The sequence below is a fragment of the Mixophyes fleayi genome, chromosome 9, assembly GCF_038048845.1.
Source record: "Mixophyes fleayi isolate aMixFle1 chromosome 9, aMixFle1.hap1, whole genome shotgun sequence".
Classification (NCBI taxonomy): domain Eukaryota; kingdom Metazoa; phylum Chordata; class Amphibia; order Anura; family Limnodynastidae; genus Mixophyes; species Mixophyes fleayi.
This window is the reverse complement of record NC_134410.1, coordinates 109162802-109184832: the sequence shown is the minus strand read 5'-3', so window position 1 is coordinate 109184832 and position 22031 is coordinate 109162802. Positions and strand designations below refer to the sequence as shown.

At 40.7% G+C, this 22031-nt stretch overlaps 1 protein-coding gene across 2 annotated transcripts in view; it reads left to right on the top strand.

Moving 5' to 3' along the window:
• IRAK1 (interleukin 1 receptor associated kinase 1) overlaps positions 1-22031 on the top strand; it is a 58637-nt gene that overhangs the window by 5873 nt on the left and 30733 nt on the right. For both annotated transcript variants that reach the window (XM_075184853.1, XM_075184854.1), the window contains exon 2: positions 21467-21643. In XM_075184853.1, the coding sequence (XP_075040954.1) occupies positions 21467-21643 (177 nt within the window). The remainder of the gene's footprint in view (positions 1-21466; positions 21644-22031) is intronic.

The window sequence follows — 22031 nt, the reverse complement described above, 5'->3', positions numbered from 1 at the left end:
TGCTGTAGAAGGCAGGAAATTATGTCACTGTTGTATTTTTGGTAGAACACAACATACAGTAGCAGTCTGAGAGCTAATGACACATTAAAAAACCGGAATCAGAAACTCTCCAAACATAAGTTCGTGTGTAGCTTCTGTATATCTTTGCAAACTCCTTTTACTATCCAGTAGCCTGAAACTACAATATAGGAACCAAATGGAAGCATCTAGTTTGTAGACTTAGCTCAGGATATTATAAAATTTGCTGAATTAAGCCATTTGTAGATGGGCATACTGCTGCCGTGTTGTAACTGACCAGCAGTGGTGATCAGGTTTGGTTTAGTTGCATACCACAATGTTGCACCCATCAGCATGACAGCACCAGTGGCCTACATTACTGACGCCTGGCAGGCCAGATCAGTGGACTTGTGGTGCCACTTTCTGTGTTCGCCTATCGGCATGAAAGTGTAGTAAACTGTGATCACTCAAACAAGACACTGTTTCCTATCCTCTTGTGTTCCATAGCCCGCTGCACCAGTGCCATCTTGTTTTAAGCTGGCGAGAGAGGAGCACGCATGCCATATCGCATCACTGTCAGCCTCTGTTAGTCCCTTTATATCAGTGGCCTGGTTTCAACCACAAAACTGCTGTCGACTGGCTGTTTCTTGGGCGGTGGCCTTTTCCTAGTGCACCTGTGGCACCGTCATGCATGAAAACTCCAGCGGTGTTCAGTGTGTCTTTGAGGACAAACGAGCCCTCAGAGTTGCTTCCTGTGATCTGTGCACACAAGAACCCGTTGGCTTCTCTGCATCTCACCATTTGGATAATATTATTATTATTATTATTATTATTAATATTTATTTATAAGGCGCCACAAGGCATCCGCAGCGCCGTACAGAGACAAACAAAATCACAATACAATGGGAGACAGCACAGTACAGTAAACACAGCAAATCGGTACGCTCAATGCACAGCTAGAAAGGGCGGGGAAGGGGGAGGGAGGATCCGCAAACAACGGGGCCCAAGAAGGAGGGCGCGGAAGACAGGGAGACCCCCAGGGGGGAGGAGGGAGCGAGAGTGGATGTGGGGTGGAGGACCCTCGAGGAGGAGGGCTAAGTAGCTGGAGAGCAGAGTTAGAAGTGGTGGAAACAGGAGGAGAGATGGTCCTGCTCATATCTGCAAATATGTTGCTGTCACTGGTTTAGGTAGACCATTAAATGGACAGGGCAGGTAATAAAGTGTCCACTCATTGTACGGCCAGTTTCATACATGTGTTAGGAGAAATAAACCCTAGCATCTAGCTTTAATTGTACCCCATGCTGTTGTGCGCTACATCGTTGTAGTCACAATGTCCGCGCACATTTGTTTCCATCAGTGCCTCTCTTCAGATATTGGAGCTGTAGTATTTATGGTATGTCAAGCATTGAGGAAAGTGTCAGTGTGACACCATGTATACTGTAGAGATTACCTCTATTCTAACACCCACCCAAGCCGTGTTCACCAGTGTTTGTGTCCTAGCTGGTTTCTATACAAGCTCGATGATTGCTTACTGGACTGTGGTCCTAATTTCTCTGGGACAGTCACAAATGTTTGGCACCCAAAAGGGTTGTTGCCTTGGCTGAAATGGGTGGTAAAGGACTTGATCTTATTTGTTATGATTTTGCATTTTGGAATACCATGCATTGGAACTTTGTAAGAAAGTACATGCAAATATGTGATGCCCTGCAGCTTGACCACTGATAAAAATGCAATGTGTATAGTTCTGTCTAACATCTTTTGTGTTCCACACACATCTCAAATATGTGAGTAAATGAGAAAAAAACGACTTGTATACAAGCATTTACAGTGCCATAGGTCAGAGTTCCTTGTTCTATGGACACACAGAAATCTGCTGTGTGGTGTTTTTCTGCCTAAGGGGTATATTTATCAAGCTGCGGGTTTGAAAAAGTGGAGATGTTGCCTATAGCAACCAATCGGATTCTAGTTTTCATTTATTTAGTACATTCTACAAAATGACAGCTAGAATCTGACTGGTTGCTATAGGCAACATCTCCACTTTTTCAAACCCGGAGCTGGATAAATTTACCCTTTAGTGTACACTTACTAAAGCTGGGTACACACTACACTGTTTTCGTCCAATAATCGGCTCAAACAGCCGACATACGACCGCTCGTTCAAAAGTCGGGTCAGTGTGTGCAGTGACACGATGGTCGAAAGTCTGCCCAAATGGACGATTATCGCCTCATTTGGTTGGTCGTACCGTTTAATATTTTCGTTCCAATCTCGTTTCCGCTGTGTAGTGTGTATAAACTTCCGACCGATCCACAACAGTGAGTACGAAATTACATCATTGCTCACGACAACATGGCTGTAAAATGTTGCTAAAGGGACGTCCGCTCTTCCCTTTATCGTCCTAAACAAGGCTAGTGTGTATGCAGTCCATGGACCGAGCGATCAGAACATCGATCGCATGTAAAATCGCTCGGCATAAAAAGTTGGTTGAAATTTCTGTAGTGTGTACCCAGCTTAAGACAACATTGTTTACCTAACTTCGAACTGGAATGTGCAATTTTGCACATTGACAAAACCATGTTGCACTGTAGAGCTGGCAAACTTTAAACTATGTTGACGGATTTAGAGTTTGGCGGGGAGCACATCCCAGCTCAACTCTAAATTGCAGTGTAAAAATAAAGCTGCCTAGTATTCGAGTGCTATGTACAAAAGCAGCCAGGATTTTTCCTGCATGCAAAAACAAAATTGCGTTTGCCCTCCGTGCATTGCACCATGGCTTGCCCAGATGCAGATTTTTCACCATACCTCCCCATGAAACGGCAAAGTCTGGCCCAGATGAAAAATAATTGCAATCACTATTGCTATAGTTGCATGTTATTTCCAATGGCAGGAAAGACATTCTGTGCCAGCAAAACTACCTTTTGTATCTCAGCAATGTAGCACCTTGTGACCATAGATACATATAAAAGAAAAGGTCTTTAAATACATGAAGTATGCAGTTTATCAATATTTGTTTAGTGATGTTTCTCTCTAGCACTTTGTCTCATTCACCTTTTGCTTCCTCTGTTAGTTCAATGGTTTTTCCTCCTTTTACCTTTGTTTTGTGAGTTTCTAAAATGATACGTTTAGCAGAGTGACTGACCTGCTGTATAGTTTCAGAACCACTGCTCATATCCTGCCATAATGTTAAACTGTGAATTACATTTTTCTCTTAACTTCTTTGAAGGGAATGCCAAGCTAAAATATTTCCCTCTCTCACCCCCTTTAAAGATTACATAAGACCAGCCATACTTGGCTTTATAGCCAATGTTCAACGCTGACCACAGTTGTATAGTGTGTAGTGTTCTACAATATGCTTATAGACATGCAAGGTTGGTGTGCCTAAGAAATATAAGCAGCCTTATTTCATGCCTCTTTACTTCTGCAAATTCATTGAAACTTGTGGGTGTATGTATGTCATACTTGTCAACTTTTAAAGTCTGTCCTCTGGGAGATCCCTCTGTTGCGTCACCATAGTCCCGCCTTTACTTTTAAAAAAGCCAAAATTCACGCGTTGAATAGTGGGAGATGGGGCATAGTGTCAAATTTTAAAATACTGTTCTTTACTATTAATAATATATATATATATCTCCCGTGCAGCCCCCCTTCACTGGAATGACCTTCCTCGCTCCATCCGCCTCTCTCCTACTCTGTGCTTCTTCAAACGTGCACTCAAAACTCACCTCTTTCTCAAAGCCTACCAGCCATCCACTAAACCCCCATCTCCTCCACTCATTCTCCCCTCTCTCCCATTCCCTCAACTGGCTCCTCTTGTGCCTGGTCTGTTTAACCCTCCCTTAGGATGTAAGCTCGCTTGAGCAGGGCCCTCTTCCCTCCTGTCTCCGTACCCGTTCTTCTGCTCCGTGTCTATTGCATCTGCCTGCCTGGAGTTTCTGAAGTATTGGTACTTTTGTTTATTGTTCTGTACTGTTATACCCTGTATAGTCTACTGTTTGTACTATGTGCGGCGCTGTGGAAACCTTGTGGCGCCTAACAAATAAATGATAATAATATATATATATATATATATATATATATATATATATATATATATATATATATATATATATTTATATTTATTGCTATAGTGGAATGCAATGTATATTTTTGTATATAAAGCATCTTGCAATATTATGTTTAGCAGTCACTTAAATACTTAATCTTTTTTTTATGGTTTACTGATACTAACAGTTTCATTGTTTACAATGCTGGATTACCCCTCTCCACCCTGCATAGTGGGACAGTCCCCACCCTTACATTTATGCTGATGTACTTCCTTCTCCAAGTGTGAGCCTCCCACTACTATTTCTAAAGGGGGGGAATCCCTTCTGTTCAGCCACTGACATCATTTAGCACGCGATCTAAACTATCATTTCTTCCTGAATCGGTTTCATTCTGAAAAAAACCCCTTTAAGCACGTCTGTTTTCATTAGTTGTGTGACATTTTACTTGATCTCATTATAAGAATTCCAGACCAGATCTTTAAATTATCTGTATAAAGTGTCATCAAGGACAGTTACTGGATGTATTTTGTATTTCCAGGCTTTATTTGAAATTAATGTAGTATAGTCTATACTGGCTTAAAATTAGAGATGGTCACTGACCCCCGTGTTTTGGTTTTGGATTCGGTTTTGGATCTGGATTACCGTCGTGTTTTGGTTTTGGTTTTGGTTTTGCAAAACCTCCATTGCGTGTTTTGGTTTTGGTTTTGGTTTTGTTTGGTTTTGTTTTGCTATTTTTTGGGAAAATCCATGTTTTTGGGCCTAAATTAACCCAATTTAGTGCTCCAACTGTTTTAGAGACAAGTAATCTAATTGTTGAGGTAATAAATCATCCCAAAAAACAGTTTAATTCTTCGTTGGTAGGCCTATTCTACACACAAAACAGATTGTCTTCCTCTCCATCTATGCATATTGGCAATGCAGCCATCGTCTTTGAATGTATATTACACCCTACACTTATAGTTAAATATGTAAAGAAATGGAAAAAGCCAGTTTGGTTTCTGTCTCTCAAGGCCCCCCTCCACTTGTATAAAATACCAAAAAATTCAGCCATTATAGACTGTACAATATTAATTGACATGGAGAAAGCCAGTTTGGTTTCTGTCTCTCAAGGCCCCCCTCCACTTGTATAAAATACCCAAAAATTCAGCCATTATAGACTGTACAATATTAATTGACATGGAGAAAGACAGTTTGGTTTCTGTCTCTCTAGGCCCCCCTCCACTTGTATAAAATACTAAAAAATTCAGCCATTATAGACTGTACAATATTAATTGACATGGAGAAAGCCAGTTTGGTTTCTGTCTCTCTAGGCCCCCCTCCACTTGTATAAAATACTAAAAAATTCAGCCATTATAGACTGTACAATATTAATTGACATGGAGAAAGACAGTTTGGTTTCTGTCTCTCTAGGCCCCCCTCCACTTGTATAAAATACTAAAAAATTCAGCCATTATAGACTGTACAATATTAATTGACATGGAGAAAGCCAGTTTGGTTTCTGTCTCTCTAGGCCCCCCTCCACTTGTATAAAATACTAAAAAATTCAGCCATTATAGACTGTACAATATTATGAAAAATGGACAAAGCCAGTTTAGGGTCACTCTGTCTATGACACCCTACCCTTAAGGATAAATTGCCCTAACAGCAGCCTTTCAAGATGGTATGTGATATGGAAATGCCACAAGTCCCTTTCCTCTTTGGGGGTAGATTGCACCCTACACTTACATAGAAAGTTTTAAAAAGATGTTATCGGCATCATCTTCAGCTTCATCCTCACCCTCATCAGTGTTATCGTCATCATCACAGACTATCAATTCATCGCCGCTTGAATCCGCCATTAGAGAACAGTCAGTGCTTGCATGTCTTGGATGGTGAAGGCCTTCCTCGTGGAAGATGTAGTTCATTTTTATAAACATCATTTTCTCCACATTTTTGGGAAGTAACCTTCTACGGCGATCACTGACTAAGTTCCCTGCTGTGCTGAACACTCGTTCAGAGTACACACTGGAGGGTGGGCAGCTTAGGTATTGCAAAGCAAGTTTGTACATGGGTTTCCAAATAGCTTGCTTTTCTTCCCAGTAAGGAAAGGGACTGTCTGACATTTCCATATCAACTACCTCTTGAAAGTAATCCTCCACCATCCTTTGCATGTTTATACTCATATTGGATGGACTTATGGGCAAAGTGACACTTTTTTTTGAAAAATCCTTCAAACCAGCCCAGATGTTAAATTGTTCTCGTCTGCCCCCTGTGTCTTCCCTGCTTCTTTTTTGGAAATTTAATTTTTTACGAGCAACAGCTTGAGAAAGTGAAGGAGGACACGTCGTCAAGCCGAGGCCCAGTTCAGCGGCCAACTTGCTGAGCAATAGCTCCTTGCAAAAGTTCACATCTCGCTCATTTACAAGTAAAGACTCAATGTAGGTTTTAAACCTTGGATCAAGCACAGTGGCCAAAACGTACTGATCCGAGTTCAAGATCTTAATAACTCGAGGATCATTGTGAAGCGAATTAAGTACTTGATCGACAAGGCCAACATACTTTGCTGAATTGCTTGCTTTCAGCTCCTCCTTCATTTTCTCAAGCTGCTTTTCCAATAGTCTAATTAAAGGAATGACTTGGCTCAAACTAGCAGAGTCTGCACTGACCTCACATGTCACAACTTCAAATGGTTTCAGCACCTTGCACAGCACTGAAAGGATTCCCCACTGTGCAAGAGTGAAATACATCCCCCCTCCTTTCCCAATGTCATGACTTGTGCAATATGCTTGGATGGCTTTGCGCTGTTCCTCCATCCTCTGAAGCATGTACAGGGTGGAATTCCACCGAGTTACCACCTCTTGCTTAAGTTGGTGGCAGGGCAAGTTAAACTGCTCTTGGAGCTGCTGTAATCTCCTACATGCTGTGGCTGAATGCCTGAAATGGCCTGAAATTTTACGGGCCACCGAAAGCATCTCCTGCACCTCACGGTTGTTTCGTAGGAAGCTCTGCACCACCAAGTTGATGGTGTGAGCAAAACAGGGAATATGTTGGAAATCACCCAGCTGTAATGCTCGCACTATATTGTTGGCGTTATCTGAAATGACATACCCTGGGGAGAGTCCGAGTGGTATAAGCCATGCATCAATCACATCTCTCAGTTTGCGTAACAAATTGTCAGCCGTATGCCTGTTAGTGAAGCCGGTGATACAAAGAGTGGCCTGCCTGTGACAAATGTTACGTAGTGGTGTACATGCTGCTGCTGTTCCTGCTGGTGAAGGTGAATGACCAACCCAGTGGGCTGTCACAGTCATATAGTCTTTGGTTTGGCCACTTCCACTTGTCCACATATCTGTGGTTAAGTGAACAGTGGGCAGAATGGCATTTTTCAGCGCAATCTCTACATTTTTACACACTTTTTGGTATAGTTGTGGAATAGCTTTACGGGAGAAATGGTGTCGCGATGGAATTCTGTAACGCGGACACAAAACCTCAATTAACTGTGAAAAACCAGCTGCGTTTATGGTGGAGATTGGACGCAGATCTAACACTAACATTGCAGCCATGGCGTCTGTGATTCGCTTGGCGACTGGGTGACTGCTGTCATATTTGCTTCCCCTCGCAAAGGATTGTTTCACAGTTAATTGCTGAAATGTAGGACTGCTCATTTTATTCACCTGCCTCTGGGATGACGATTCACCCCCAGCAGCAGCAACAGCAGCAGCAGGACTAACGCTTTCTTCAGAGGAATCAATAATAGTGCCGGAGTCATCCAGCCTTAAGTGGGATGCCGGGCTAACTCCGAGCGCTACTGAGGATATTGATGAGGATGGTGTGGTGGGTGTATTTTGTGGCCGTCGGTATGTCGGTGAGCGGAGGGTCTTAGCTGATGAGGGAGTGCTTGTATTCTTTTGGGAAGAACTTTCAGCTTTTCCCAACACTTTGCCATGAACTCTCGTTAAATGGCGTAACATAGACGAGGTTCCAAGATGGTTAAGGTCCCTCCCTCGACTGACTGTGGCTTCACATACACTACAAATGGCTATACAATTGTTGTCTGGATTTGGGTAGAAATAATTCCACACATAAGAAGTGGATTTTTTTGTTTTATGCCCAGGCATGACAATGGCCTTTTTCTTGTCACGTGCCAGAACTGCTGCCACTGGTGCAGGACTTACACAAACAACCTCATCCTCATCAACATCCTCATTAGCGCCCTCGTCGCCTACACAAATCTCCCCCTCATCCTCTTCTAATTCCAAAGTGGCATCCTCAATTTGGGTATCACCGGCTACACTCGGGCTATTAAGGCACACATCAGCAGAATGCTCACGATTAGACATCCCACTGTTGGATGGACTCTCCACAGGGATTGTTGTCATTTGTGAATCAGAGCAAATATTCTCCTGTAATGCCTCACTGGTATCTTGCAGCTCAGCTTTGACGCGTAACAGTAGTTGTGCACCAATTGTAGGCTGGGTAACTTTTTGGGATCTGCCACTAATAGCCAAAGGTGAAGGCCTCATTCTCTCTTTGCCACTGCGTGTGTAGAATGGCATGCTTGCAAATTTTTTTTTATCGTCACTTAACTTTTGCTCAGTTACACATCGTTTTCGCTTCAATACAGTAAATTTTTTTTTGGTTTTTGTTTTTTGCACTAATTTGAAAACACTCTGTTGTTTGACATCGCCTTGGCCAGATGACGTACTGGGAACACTAACATCAGGACTGGTGACAGAACCTGGTTGCTCATTTAGATCATATGTGGACTGCTTTGAATCCATTGCGTAGATACTGCTGACAGATATGACTTTTGACAGCCAGAAATATTAATGCACAATTAGGGAGGACACCCCAAAAACACAGAGGAGTGCTAAAATTTATTGAGTAGATACTGCTGACAGATATGACTTTTGACAGCCAGAAATATTAATGCACAATTAGAGAGGACACCCCAAAAACACTGAGGAGTGCTTAAAATTATTGAGTAGATACTGCTGACAGATATGACTTTTGACAGCCAGAAATATTAATGCACAATTAGGGAGGACACCCCAAAAACACAGAGGAGTGCTAAAATTTATTGAGTAGATACTGCTGACAGATATGACTTTTGACAGCCAGAAATATTAATGCACAATTAGAGAGGACACCCCAAAAACACTGAGGAGTGCTTAAAATTATTGAGTAGATACTGCTGACAGATATGACTTTTGACAGCCAGAAATATTAATGCACAATTAGAGAGGACACCCCAAAAACACTGAGGAGTGCTAACATTTATTGAGTAGATACTGCTGACAGATATGACTTTTGACAGCCAGAAATATTAATGCACAATTAGGGAGGACACCCCAAAAACACAGAGGAGTGCTAAAATTTATTGAGTAGATACTGCTGACAGATATGACTTTTGACAGCCAGAAATATTAATGCACAATTAGAGAGGACACCCCAAAAACACTGAGGAGTGCTTAAAATTATTGAGTAGATACTGCTGACAGATATGACTTTTGACAGCCAGAAATATTAATGCACAATTAGGGAGGACACCCCAAAAACACAGAGGAGTGCTAAAATTTATTGAGTAGATACTGCTGACAGATATGACTTTTGACAGCCAGAAATATTAATGCACAATTAGAGAGGACACCCCAAAAACACTGAGGAGTGCTTAAAATTATTGAGTAGATACTGCTGACAGATATGACTTTTGACAGCCAGAAATATTAATGCACAATTAGAGAGGACACCCCAAAAACACTGAGGAGTGCTAACATTTATTGAGTAGATACTGCTGACAGATATGACTTTTGACAGCCAGAAATATTAATGCACAATTATGGGGGACAACCCAAAAGCGCTGGGGAGTGCCAAATATGAAGAAAAAATAATAAACCTCTATCCTCCTCTCTGCACTAGCGATTTTGGTTAGAGCAATTGCAAGAACAATATTGTATTCTTTCTCTGTCCCTGCTCTAATTAGCCTATGACTACACCCTGCTCTCTCCCTCTGTCAAATGGCGATGGATTGCTGTGGAGGCGTGTATTTATAAAGTTGAAGTATCGCGAGAACCGAGTCCCGAGATCCGACGACGTCACAATGACGTTCGGCCTCGATTTGGATTCGGAATTGGCGGGAGAGTACCGAGCTGCTCAGCTCGGTACTCGGATACCCAAAGTTCGGGTGGGTTCGGTTCTCGGAGAACCGGACCCGCCCATCTCTACTTAAAATACTAATTTTGTGAATTTTACTTATTTTTACGGCTCAATTTGCTATGGTCAGAGCACCATTTTGTGATGATTCTTCATCTCCTAGTCGCCCCAAACGTATTCGTTTTAGAAGTGGCCAAGCATAGAACAACCTGTAGACAACAAGTTAATGTGAATTTTCCCAATTGTAAAGCACTACGGAATATGTTGGTGCTATATAAATAGCAGCGCATACTTTTTCTGAAGTTACGTGTGCTTATCTTGTGTGAGATAGTGACCTGTCCACATGGCTGATTTATGCTGGTGTGGTCAGGGCAGCTTGTGACATGGAGACAAGCAGGAGAGCACAGACTGACGGCTAGATTTACTAAACTGCAGGTTTGAGAAGTGTAGATGTTGCCTATAGCAACCAATCAAATTGTAGTTATCATTTATTTGGTGCATTCTACAAAATGACATGTTGTTTTGTGGAATGTTCTAAATAACTAGAATCTGATTGGTTGCTATAGGCAACAACTACACTCTTTCAAACCCGCAGTTTAGTAAATCTACCCCTGAGCGTTTGATAGTGATGTGAAGCTCCTATCAAACTGGTACGGGAAGATTGTGGTGTCCAACTCTATTCTATATGAAACATAATTTATGTATATGTGACTCGGTACATTTCATTTTCTAGGTCGCCATTTTTTTTTTTCTGAGAGGCTGCATATACTATAAAAAAATTTTTTTTTAATAATAAATAAGTTTATGAATATAAATTTAAGCTTTGCTGTACATACATGTGCTGGCTTGTCATGGCCGAATATGTAGATCAATATCGTCTATAATCTACTTAGACAACAGCTGAGGAGCCTCTGGTCGCTTAAGGCTGTTCTAGAGGCTCTCAAGGAATCTTGAGGCCACTAAATAAATCTCAACAATCCCGTTTTATAAGGGATGTTGCTATAGGTGATTAAAATTTATAGTTAGGAATTGTATTATAACCAGGTTCTCTGATATTTTATTTAATTTTTATTTATATACCTTCAACCTCACTGTGATCCTCTCTTATGCGGTTACTGTTACCAGAGTCTACTGTGTGTGTAATTTCTTTAGCTGGGAATGCAGCCAAGTTCAGTGTAGAATAGATACGTTTTTGTGAATCCTATTGTGTTGAACTCTGGGCAAAGTGTCAGTGTTGAGATGTGTGTGAAGCTCAGTGCCTAGTATTTTAGTAACACAATAGCAAAGTCCTACTAAGTGCAGGTTGCAGGGCAACGTGTGTAGACTGACGAAAGCTCCTTACTAGAATCAGTAGTGTGTATTCACTAAATGCATGTTCATCTGCCATATATAACCTGCCACATCAAGGTATAACTCTCACGGGTGGAGATCAGACACAGAGACCATACTCCTACATATCTTTTTTGTACTCATTGTTCTTTCTAGTACACGTTTTTCAGGCACAGTTTTCCATCCTAGGTGATTTTACACTATTCGTACTTTGAATGCAGAGAGACAGATTTGTCGTGAAAAAAATATGGCACTATATAAATAAATGGTGATGATGTGATACTTGCAGATAGTGGACCTCTAAACCTAAACAATGTGAGCTGGTGTATGTATATATATATATAAAGAAAATGAGGAACTTCTTAGATATAAAGATATTTAAATATGTCATTTGAGGTTTTACATTTGTCAGATTTTTGAGCAGGGCTCCCGATGACCCTATACAATTAATAAACCATACTGCCCAACATTCCAGGAAGATGAGGACAAACATGACAAGACATCCTGGTTTTAACTAGTGATTACATTTAAAGTTAATTTAAAGGGATTGAAGACCTATACCCAAATTAATGATTTTAATCTCTACCTCTGATTGACTGGTGTCTCTACGCTGCCAAAATCTTTGATTAATTCTGCTACAGTTTTTTGGTTTGAGTATAGCAAAAATAACATAATCAAGCTGCCCATTGGGGTGCAATTATGGCTGTAAACCAATACGTTTTGTGGTATGTGTCGCACTTTGCCAGTCGGACTGTGCAGAGTTATATAGTATATTTGTGTAGTACCTTTCAAGCCTTCGTGAATGAAATGCAATAGGTATACCAAAGCTCATTAAATAAAACTAGATTCCATCAGGTGTCGAGCTTGAGTGGAGCAGGCAGGGATATTAAGCTGCCACTCTGACTGTGCTTCTTCACAAAAGTGGCATTTTGCAAGTAGTCATTTATTTATTTTTTTATTTTATTTTTTATAAAGCTGTATCCGTTTCCAAACGAGATAATGAGTGCTTTGGGGGGCATCGGATTTACATTACACAAAGAGGATTTAATAGTTTGGCACCAGCAAAGTATAGATTTTATTGAATAAAACATTAATACGTTTATTTTTAGATTCATAACAAAACAAAGGAAACATTAGATTTTTGGTGCTTAACTGCGAGTGTAAAAATGATCTGTTTTAAATGTATACATAGCTTAAAAGTATATTTTAAAAAGTGATCCATCTAAAACATTTTCAATAAAGTTATTCTTTTTCATCAGAACCACGGATGTTATGTAAAAACACAATCATGTTGTTACCTACTTGGTCATATTATTATGACTCGCCGTTGTAAATGTTACTGTGATCAAAACCGGGACGCTGAAAAGAATGCTGGTCACGCCTTTCCATTTACAACGCAACTGTCCTCCCCAAGTTCTTCCCATTGCATATTGACTTTTAGCGAACCTAATGTGAAATGCAGCTTACTGATGTTGCTCCGAGATGTTTCCTGACACTCTCGTTCTGAATCATTGGGCTGTAAAGTTAATTATACCCTCATTGTTGCCAAGAATGATTCATTTTATTTGTCTACAGTTGTCTTTTTTTTACATATCTGGACATGTGTATTATTAAAAATGAGGCATTAAGCTGAATGCAGATAAACACATGTTTGTCACGAAGCATCCACTTACCTTACAGGGTTAAGTCTGGTGACATGCTGCTGCCTATGGAGTATGTATGTGTATGTATAATTCCTCCTGATGAAGTCTCCGCTTAGATGAGACGAAACGCGTTGAGGTTTAATTCTAAGAGCCTGCTGATTTATATTTAATAGCGTGGCAGCGCATTCTGTGTTGAACTTGGCTGAGGATTATTTCCTAAGGACTCAGTGATCTGGATCTTTGGCAATGTGGTAGCGTGATAGTTACTGAATCCTGCTGTCCTGTTCCAGCTCAAAGATACCCAGATAAGCATATATCTTAATTTTTTAATGTAAGTGTACATCTGTATTTTACTCTGCAATAAATGTGTAACCATATGGTATTACACTATGAGAGTCTTCCCCCTTTTTTCCTCTATATAAATGTGGCTACCACTGAGGATATTTGAAGTGTCTGTTCATGCTCCTGTAAGTGTTGAGAATAACACTCCACCAACCTGAAGGGGAATCAAAGCTACTCTATCTATGAAGGGACCGACTATACCTACAGATAAGCTTTAAAGTTCTTTTATCTGGTATGCATATCGGTATGGTGTTGGTGGTCTTGGAAATATTTCCTCCTCTGTGTGTTTTTATCCTTACTGATTCACTTCTAATACCTGAGTGCCTATGTCCACTTGGTGATTTAAATTCTGGCTTGCGGTACACCTATCTGTATTGTTGAATACAGTATTATACTAAGTGGCGCCCCCTCCTACTTATTTTGTTTTAGATTATTCCAGTCCACCAACTGGCTTTGTGGGAACTTTGGCAGCCTCCTGAACATAGGATATCCACTTCTTCCAAAGGACAATATTTGAATTGGAACTTGTTTATCTTCTCAGAGTTACGCGCTGTACTATCTATTGTATTTGTTTATATATATATATATATATATATATATATATATATATATATATATATATATATATATATATATATATAATTAGTCCAAGATGTATAAATATTTCAAGGTTCTGGATAGTCCCTTAGGACCATAGATATTAGTCCAGTCTTGTATGCATATAAAAATTAAATATATATAGATATATATTAGTGCTTCAGTAGGCGTGTTCCCTCTTGACTTCAGGAAATCCCTCCCATCCACCCGGTTCTGGAATTTTATTTAATTAGATGTCTTTACTATGTTGAAGTAGTCACAGTAGGCAGGAGAGTTTTTGCAATCAGCGACTAATTCACACAGTGCTACTCCTTTCGAAGCACCCTGGCTCTTGGTACCTCTGTGCGAGGACCCCTTGACCTGCCCTGTGCGTGTACGTCCTCGTGAGCCCAGAGGGGAGTAGTTCCGATGACGCCAGATTTAGCACCGGACGATCGTAAAGGACTAGGTCCTGGGGCCAGTGGTTAGTGCCTGTGGGCCAGACACTGTTCGGTTTTGCTATTATTCGTCGTTAGCTGATTGGATCGCTATCGCCGCCACCCTTTTATAATTTTGTAATTAATAAACTGTGACCTTTTTGTTTGCCAAAAATCAAGTTGTCAGTGGTTTTTTTTTGTAGATGAGATTTTAGAGTGGTGCAATGAAGAGGGAATCAGCAGTATGCAGTTTATAACTACCTCTGCCAATATAAAATAGTATTATCTATATGCCACCTATTGATCAAATAGAGCAAAACTGCAGAATGTTTTCTTAGCATCACCAGTCTCTCTTGACAGTTATATTGAGCTTTGCAAGAGAAGTGTTTAAAATATATATAATATATTTCTTCATAGCTGTCATTTTGCTATGTATTTTCTACAAATCAATGTATGTATAGTTCAGGCACCTATGTGAGACTGTAGATGAGGTCAGTAAATGGCATTGTTTGGCGTGGTGTCACCTGGAACAGATTTCGGGGGTGGATGTGTAGCTCACCTGGGACTTTTATCATCATTTATTTATATAGTGCCAACATATTCCATAGCGCTTTACAATTGGGGACAAACATAGTAAACTAATAAACAAACTGGGTAAAACAGACAAAGAGGTGAGAAGGCCCTGCTCGCAAGCTTACAATCTATGGGACAATGGGAGTTTGACACATGAGGCTAAGTCTACATTCTGCTTTTCGGCCCAGCCAGGCTGTAAAGGTAAAAGTGGTCAGGGGGTAGTTGTCTTGTGTGAAATTGTGTAACGGGTGGTAATAGGGTAATGTAGTGAGGCTAAGAGGGTGGTTGAGGAATATTATAAGCTTGTCTGAAGAGATGGGGTTTTTAGAGAACGCTTAAAAGTTTGTAGACCAGAGGAGAGTCTTATTAGATATTTGTTGGTTTGTTTTTGGATCAGGCTTGATAGTTTATAATATAAAACCTATGACTATGAAGGAACCGTGCTGCTTCCTCTGTCTATATAAATTGGAATATCATCTATATACTCCAGTGGAACAGTTCTTCCATTGACCAAACTGTCACGCAAGATGGTAGTACATTTGCTAAGTTTATGAAGCCGTAACCTGCGAACAGAACAACTTTCAGGTGTGGGAGTTCCCATGTTATATTCAGCAAGAACAGCTGTACAAGCCATATATTGTTAAAATATATATCTAAAATAATAAATGTTCCGTGTTCACATGGACCATTAATATAGGCAGCTGGTGCCTGAGCATTACTGAGCGAAATGCACCTGAAATATTTATACTTTAAGGGACTTTCCACTTGGAACAAGAAAATGAACCTTATACTGACTGAGGGAGCAGGAGTGTTCTCTGAATGTGAAGTGGCTGCAAAAGGCACAGAGTTGAGTCACCATTGTGTGGTTAATAGTTTCGTTTTTTTTAGCTTAAAATGCCATGTAATTAAATCTGCCCAGTCCCATTCAGGCTGACAAATTGCCATGGTGGAAGGGGGGGGGGGGAGTGATACATTTCTGAACGCTATCCTTCTATTATGTCCAATGTTATAATGTTTCTTGTCCGTTGTGCAACAAATCAGATCTTCTTGATAAAACTAGTGTAGCCATGTTGCTGTATGTATAGTGTTGTCCTGTGACGGTGGAGTGTAAAGCCTGTTTCATATACATGTCATTGTCACACCGCAGTACATATATATCTTGCAGTGTCCTCTCCTTTCTACCTCTCTCACAACATGTGACCTCCGGATATCTTCACTGCTGAATCACTGCTGCTGTTTTGGTGACTCCTAACAGGGCCGTCCCTGTGTTATCCACAGCCTGAGAATCCTGGTAACCAAGTTGTGAAATGAATATAAAAGAAAAGACTAGCATTGTTATCAGTCATAGGGAATTGGGTAATTGGCTGTGGGTGTAATACTCACCGTTGATGACATTTTATAGACTGTGTCATTTAAAATCAGGTGATCAGGATAAACTTGATCACGATATTGTTTTAATTCTCTTATTTTTTCTTTTTCTTTTAAATCATGCATAAGTGGGATTCCGAGCAGTGGTGTATACAATTCTCTGTTACAAAGCTACTTGCTGCCATTCACAATTTTTTTTACCCGCTGCACAGCCTAGTATATAATGATGTCTTTCTATTCCTGACTCCCCGCTAGCTGGCTGCCAGGACTGTAGATGAACCACACAATCCAACCCCCCAATTAGAAGCTGCTATGACTCCGCCTCTTTACAAATGAGCTTCAAGAACAGCTTCAGCTTGCTTAATATTAAAACATGTGGCATGGATACATTTGCACTGATGGCTGCACTTAGACAAAGGTTGTCGCATCCTGGAGAGCTGTCAGTTAGATGCAAAGGTGAGTATGTCGGGAAAATGCTCTTGGTCCCAAGGTTGGGATCCCAGTACGTATGCTTGGCTGTGGGAGGGAACTAATGCTGTTACCGGGTGTGGGAGGGAACTAATGCTGTTACCGGGTGTGGGAGGGAACTAATGCTGTTACCAGGTGTCACGGTGAGACTGACCTGGGCATGCGTGATGTGAAAGGGTTAATTAAACCAAAACCACCTGATCAATTTTAAATTTTAATAGCGCGTTTTAAGTCCTGTCTCCACTATGACTTGGTTCAAGAGCTGACACTTTTGGGTAGTATTCCATTACTCTCAGACTTATCCCAAAATGCAATCACAAAATAAACTAATCAGAGTACTGTAAACCAAACCACTCCCTGCGTTATAAAAACCAAACCTATCTAACACATGAATTCTGTTGATAATATTTGACATGAAGAAATATGAATGCAAAACCGTTTCTTTAAAATAAAACACAGAAACAGAAGAATTATCTTTTCTTTTGTGCAAATTGCTGCCAGGATAAGGCTGGTACTTATGGACAGTTCTTTGGTAGAATATGGATAGCTAAAAAGTGACAATTTCTGCAATCATTTAATTATTTTTAAGCTTTCTTGCTAAACCCCCTCCTCTGTGACATAACAGCAGAGGTGTGCTGGTTTGCTAATCTGTTGTCCAAGAACAGTTCTGGTACTGCATTCTACAAATATATTCTAATCTCTTCTGGGGTACTGCAGAGATATGGCCTTAATTCCTCAAAATATTGTAGGAGATATCCCTATAGGTGCCTTATGGGGTCTGTATATGTCATTGACACATATTATTGGTCTAATTCCGTTGGTTACAAATTTATACAGAGGTCTCATCAAACATGGATTATGGAAACTATTGCTTTGATCCACTTAATTTCCCTTAAGGAATATATACTGAACTTGATGTAACCCATATAGCCCTTTTCTAGCCAAATTAACCTTAGAGAAACTTTCAGTATCTGTTGGGCTCTTAACTTGTCAATAAAAAAGGGTTGTCTGAATATTTAGTAGATTATACACTGCATACTGTCACTTGTATTTTATGTCACAAAACTTAATAAAGTCTTTAAAAAAAAAAAAAGTGTGGGCTGCTCCTCTGTGAGAACAGGGCACCCCAGGATAAACAATCAGGCCAGGTGACATACTATGGGCACCTGAATCTTGCTTTTTTCCTCCATCAGAATGTTAACCCTTTGTTTGCTCACATAGTAATGTCCATAAATCCCACCCTGCAAGCTAGCTGCCTTGACACAGAACTATCCTTTGTTCCCCACATTCAATTTATATCTATCCTGTTACATACCTCTAAAAACCATTTCCAGAATACGTACATATCTCACACAAGACACTGCAAAAACTTAAATTCATGCACTCCTCACCTCCTGCATTTACTATTGCAATCCCCTCTTTACTGGCCTTCCCTGAATCACTCTCACCCCTATAATATATTTTGCATGTAGCAGCTAGTTTGATTTTCCTTGCAAATCGTTTGTCTTATACTAAGCGACACTCCGTCTCTACACTGGTTTTTCACCATCCAATTCAATATAAAATTCTTCTAATAATATATATGGCCATCAACAAAACTGCACCTACATACATCTCAAAATATTTCCCAACTAGACACCTTCTTTCTGCACAAGATCTGTGTCTCTCAACCACTCTCATTACTTGCTCCCATTCCCGGTTGTACTCCCTTTTTGGATTTCCCTCCCTTGTACATTAAGACTTTCCTCTAGTCTTCAAATCTTCAAGCATTCTGAAAACCCGACTCTTCGGGGAAGCTTATAAAATTCCTTAACCTCCCTAGGTTACCTTTTTACCACCCTTTGCACAGTTAACATAAGACAACCATTTCACCAACTTTGCTGTGTGACCGGCTTTTCATCTTTGCATTCTGGTTGGACCAATATGCAATATCTAGCATTTAACCTCATGCATCAAGCTCACATTGTCCAATAGATTGCAAGCTTGCGAGCAGGGCCTTCTTACCTTTTGTCTGCATTACTGTAAAGCGCTACGGAATACGTTGGCGCTATATAAATAAATCATGATGATGATAGTAATTTCCTGGAAACCATGTTCTCTAAAGTGACTTAAGCTTTTTAAGATAGATCATGACCACATTAATATATTTTTCCTAATTGTTCTGACTAGGCTATGCTCATGACAATGGGTGACAAGACATTCCCCATAGTCTTATTAATATTGTGTCTAATCAGATTTTGATTGAACCAGGTGATCATTTTTTATCTACACTGTTTTTGAAACCAACAAATGTTAGGTGGTTGTTATACATTGAAATTAAAATTTTAAAAGTCCATAAAAGAGGACTATTTACATTTTTTTTTCCACCTCCCAACCCTCTGTTGCTAATTACAGCCATTACATGATTAACTCAGACTGTAGCGCTTTGCTCTATTTTCAGCTCAAGAGCGCAAGCTCACAGGGTGGATAATGTAAAGGAATTTCTGCTCTCCCGGCCCACAATGCAATGGGGGAGCGGAGGTGCAGAGCAGGACATTGGCTCTGCAGAACAACTGACATTTTACTGTGGTGTAAAAGCATCTGCAATGTCACATTTTATTACAGATGTCTGGCGTTCGGACCAGCTCCTGTGAATATGACCAGGATCCTTTTTTATGAGTCAAGTTTTGTTTTATATTGAGCAATCATTTTAAATACATGTTCAAACAGCAGTATTCTCCAGCCACTCTCTTTACCAATGCTGTCCAACTTGTTCTGCCTGAGTTTCTTATCTATTTATTTTTATTAGCGGTGAATCATTTTCTGGAAGCGGGGTATCTGCATATAAACAAATGTCTGATAAGAAAGTAAAGTACTTCTATCTGTAACTGGGCAGAGGCATGGTTTAGATGGGTTGAAGAGGATTTTAGGGCACACCTGATGAAACTAATGGATAGCTTTATCCCACCATGGATGTGTCTTGTTTTTCACAAAGTATGGCCCTTGGTCCGAGCACTTTTTACGTCCTTTATACCCCAGATCAGCAGGTTCTGGGAGAGGTGGTTTCTGGGTATGTACAATAAAGGTTCAGCCCACTGGTACACGCTCTCCTTTCAATAACCTCACTCATTGTTTGACACTTTATGTGAAGTATAACGTATGATTAAACTGTCTCCATGTATGTACTGTTATGTCTGTAAAAGGCCTGGATCCAACTGGTGAAAGTGTCATCCTACGAAGACTGCTCAGAGTGCAGCCTGCTCCATAGGTTCACTAAACGCTGGCTTAGGCAATGACAGGTAGTGGGACTATGCACTGAGGGGGGCCAGGTAACATACATAGGAGGTGCTATTAGGTCTGGAGCTCAGGGTCTCCCTGAAAGACTGCAAGGGGTTAATGCCGGAAGGTTCACCAGAGCCAGGATAAAAAGGCTGTGCCCGGAGACCAGAGGAGACCCCAAACGATTTTGTCATAGAGGTTTTGAAGCTTGATGTCTCCAGACTGGTGAGAGGGGTTACGGCTCCTACTGGACAGACCAGTTCAGATTACAGTGAAGGGCTGGCGCTCTTCCTCCTTCATTCTCATTTCCTGCAGGCCTGTGAGTCTGTGTGCCGGGTGAAATTGGGCGAGGAGTCTCTCTACAAAGGATTAGCCTAAAATGGTTACCCCAGGGTTAACTATAAGGAGATTGATATCCTTCTGTAATTGTGTTCCCTTGTGTGTTTGTTACAACTGTCATAGCATGATTGATTTATTATTTTCATTAAATAGCTATAGTGCTCTTGATGATTTGTATTAAACTTTATTCCAATATTTGCCTGGGTATGAAATTATGTTTACGCGTCCACAGCACTGAAGGTGGGTAATAGACTGCGCGGTAGCCCAGTAAATAGCTGACTTGGTGCAGGTGTCTCTGCCAGTTTCACTGGTCGATGCAGACAAATAGCCTTTGGGACCCCTGGAATCATGACAACAGATATAGGAGAAGGTATTTTCTACAAAGATTACAATGGTGGTGCTTGAAATATGCAGTTTGACTGCTGTTTGTAGCAGGCACTATCCCCATTTGTATAAATTTCTTTATATTTTCATTAGATACGCTAAAACCATTTTCCAGCTTATCTTTTTAATAATTAAATAGCACAATCTCCTTCTGTAGCTTCCACTGTGAAGCGATGATGCTCTCAGTATGATCTGCAAGTGCCTCCACTTCTCAAACTTATATCCAGTAATATCAGTGATGCACTATAACAAGTGACAGCTCACAACTAATACATACTGTGTGCTTGCACATGACGTTTAGTTATAGTAATGTTGAGGTGAGTAGCCTTGAAGGGTATATATCCCCATAAGTGTTAGTGTTTGATACCCGAAGAAGGGGGGAGAAGCCCTCTGTAACATTGTGCATCGCGTTTCCCACCGGTCTTACAATAAGGCAGCTCTGATGAGCCTTTCAAATATATCTTTGTGGTGCGTTGCCATGATGGGCAACCCATGTAAATGAATGAAGCACGGACAACAGTGTTATATGGTGGACTGTGTATTCCTTCTCCTGTGAGTTAACCATTTATTTTCTGGTTTTCAGCTTCCATGATCATTTTCGACCAGACTGACCTGCGCCTCCTGGAGCAGCAGGGCCGCCAATGCAGCCGAACGCAAGGGGTCATGTGGAACTGGATGAATAGAAACGCTCGAGTAGGGGAGCTGCTGTTGATCCTCCGTAAACTAAGTTTATTGCGGGCACACAATGTTTTTGAACGCTGTGAGTCCTGATTTTTTATTTAAAAGGATTTGGATTATGTAGCTATAAAAAATGACAAGATCCTTGAACTCGCAGATGATTAATTAAAAAACAAGAAAAACCACATATTTTGTAGCTTTGTCCCAAACTATGGATCCTCCCTTCCCGGCTCTGAAAAGTGGGTGGGAGAAAACAAACTTGAATTTTGCCAATTATATATTCCCCTACATGGGCGCACGGAGGATTGTCGGGGGGGGGGGGGGGGGGGGGGCTTCTCCCCGCCGACCGAAAAAAACAAAAAAACAAAACCACCAGTGCTGTCCTATACAGCAGCCGCGGCGCTGTCTAAGAAGCGTCTGCGGCGGTGCGCTGTATACAATACAGCACCGCCGCGGACGCTTCTTTGACA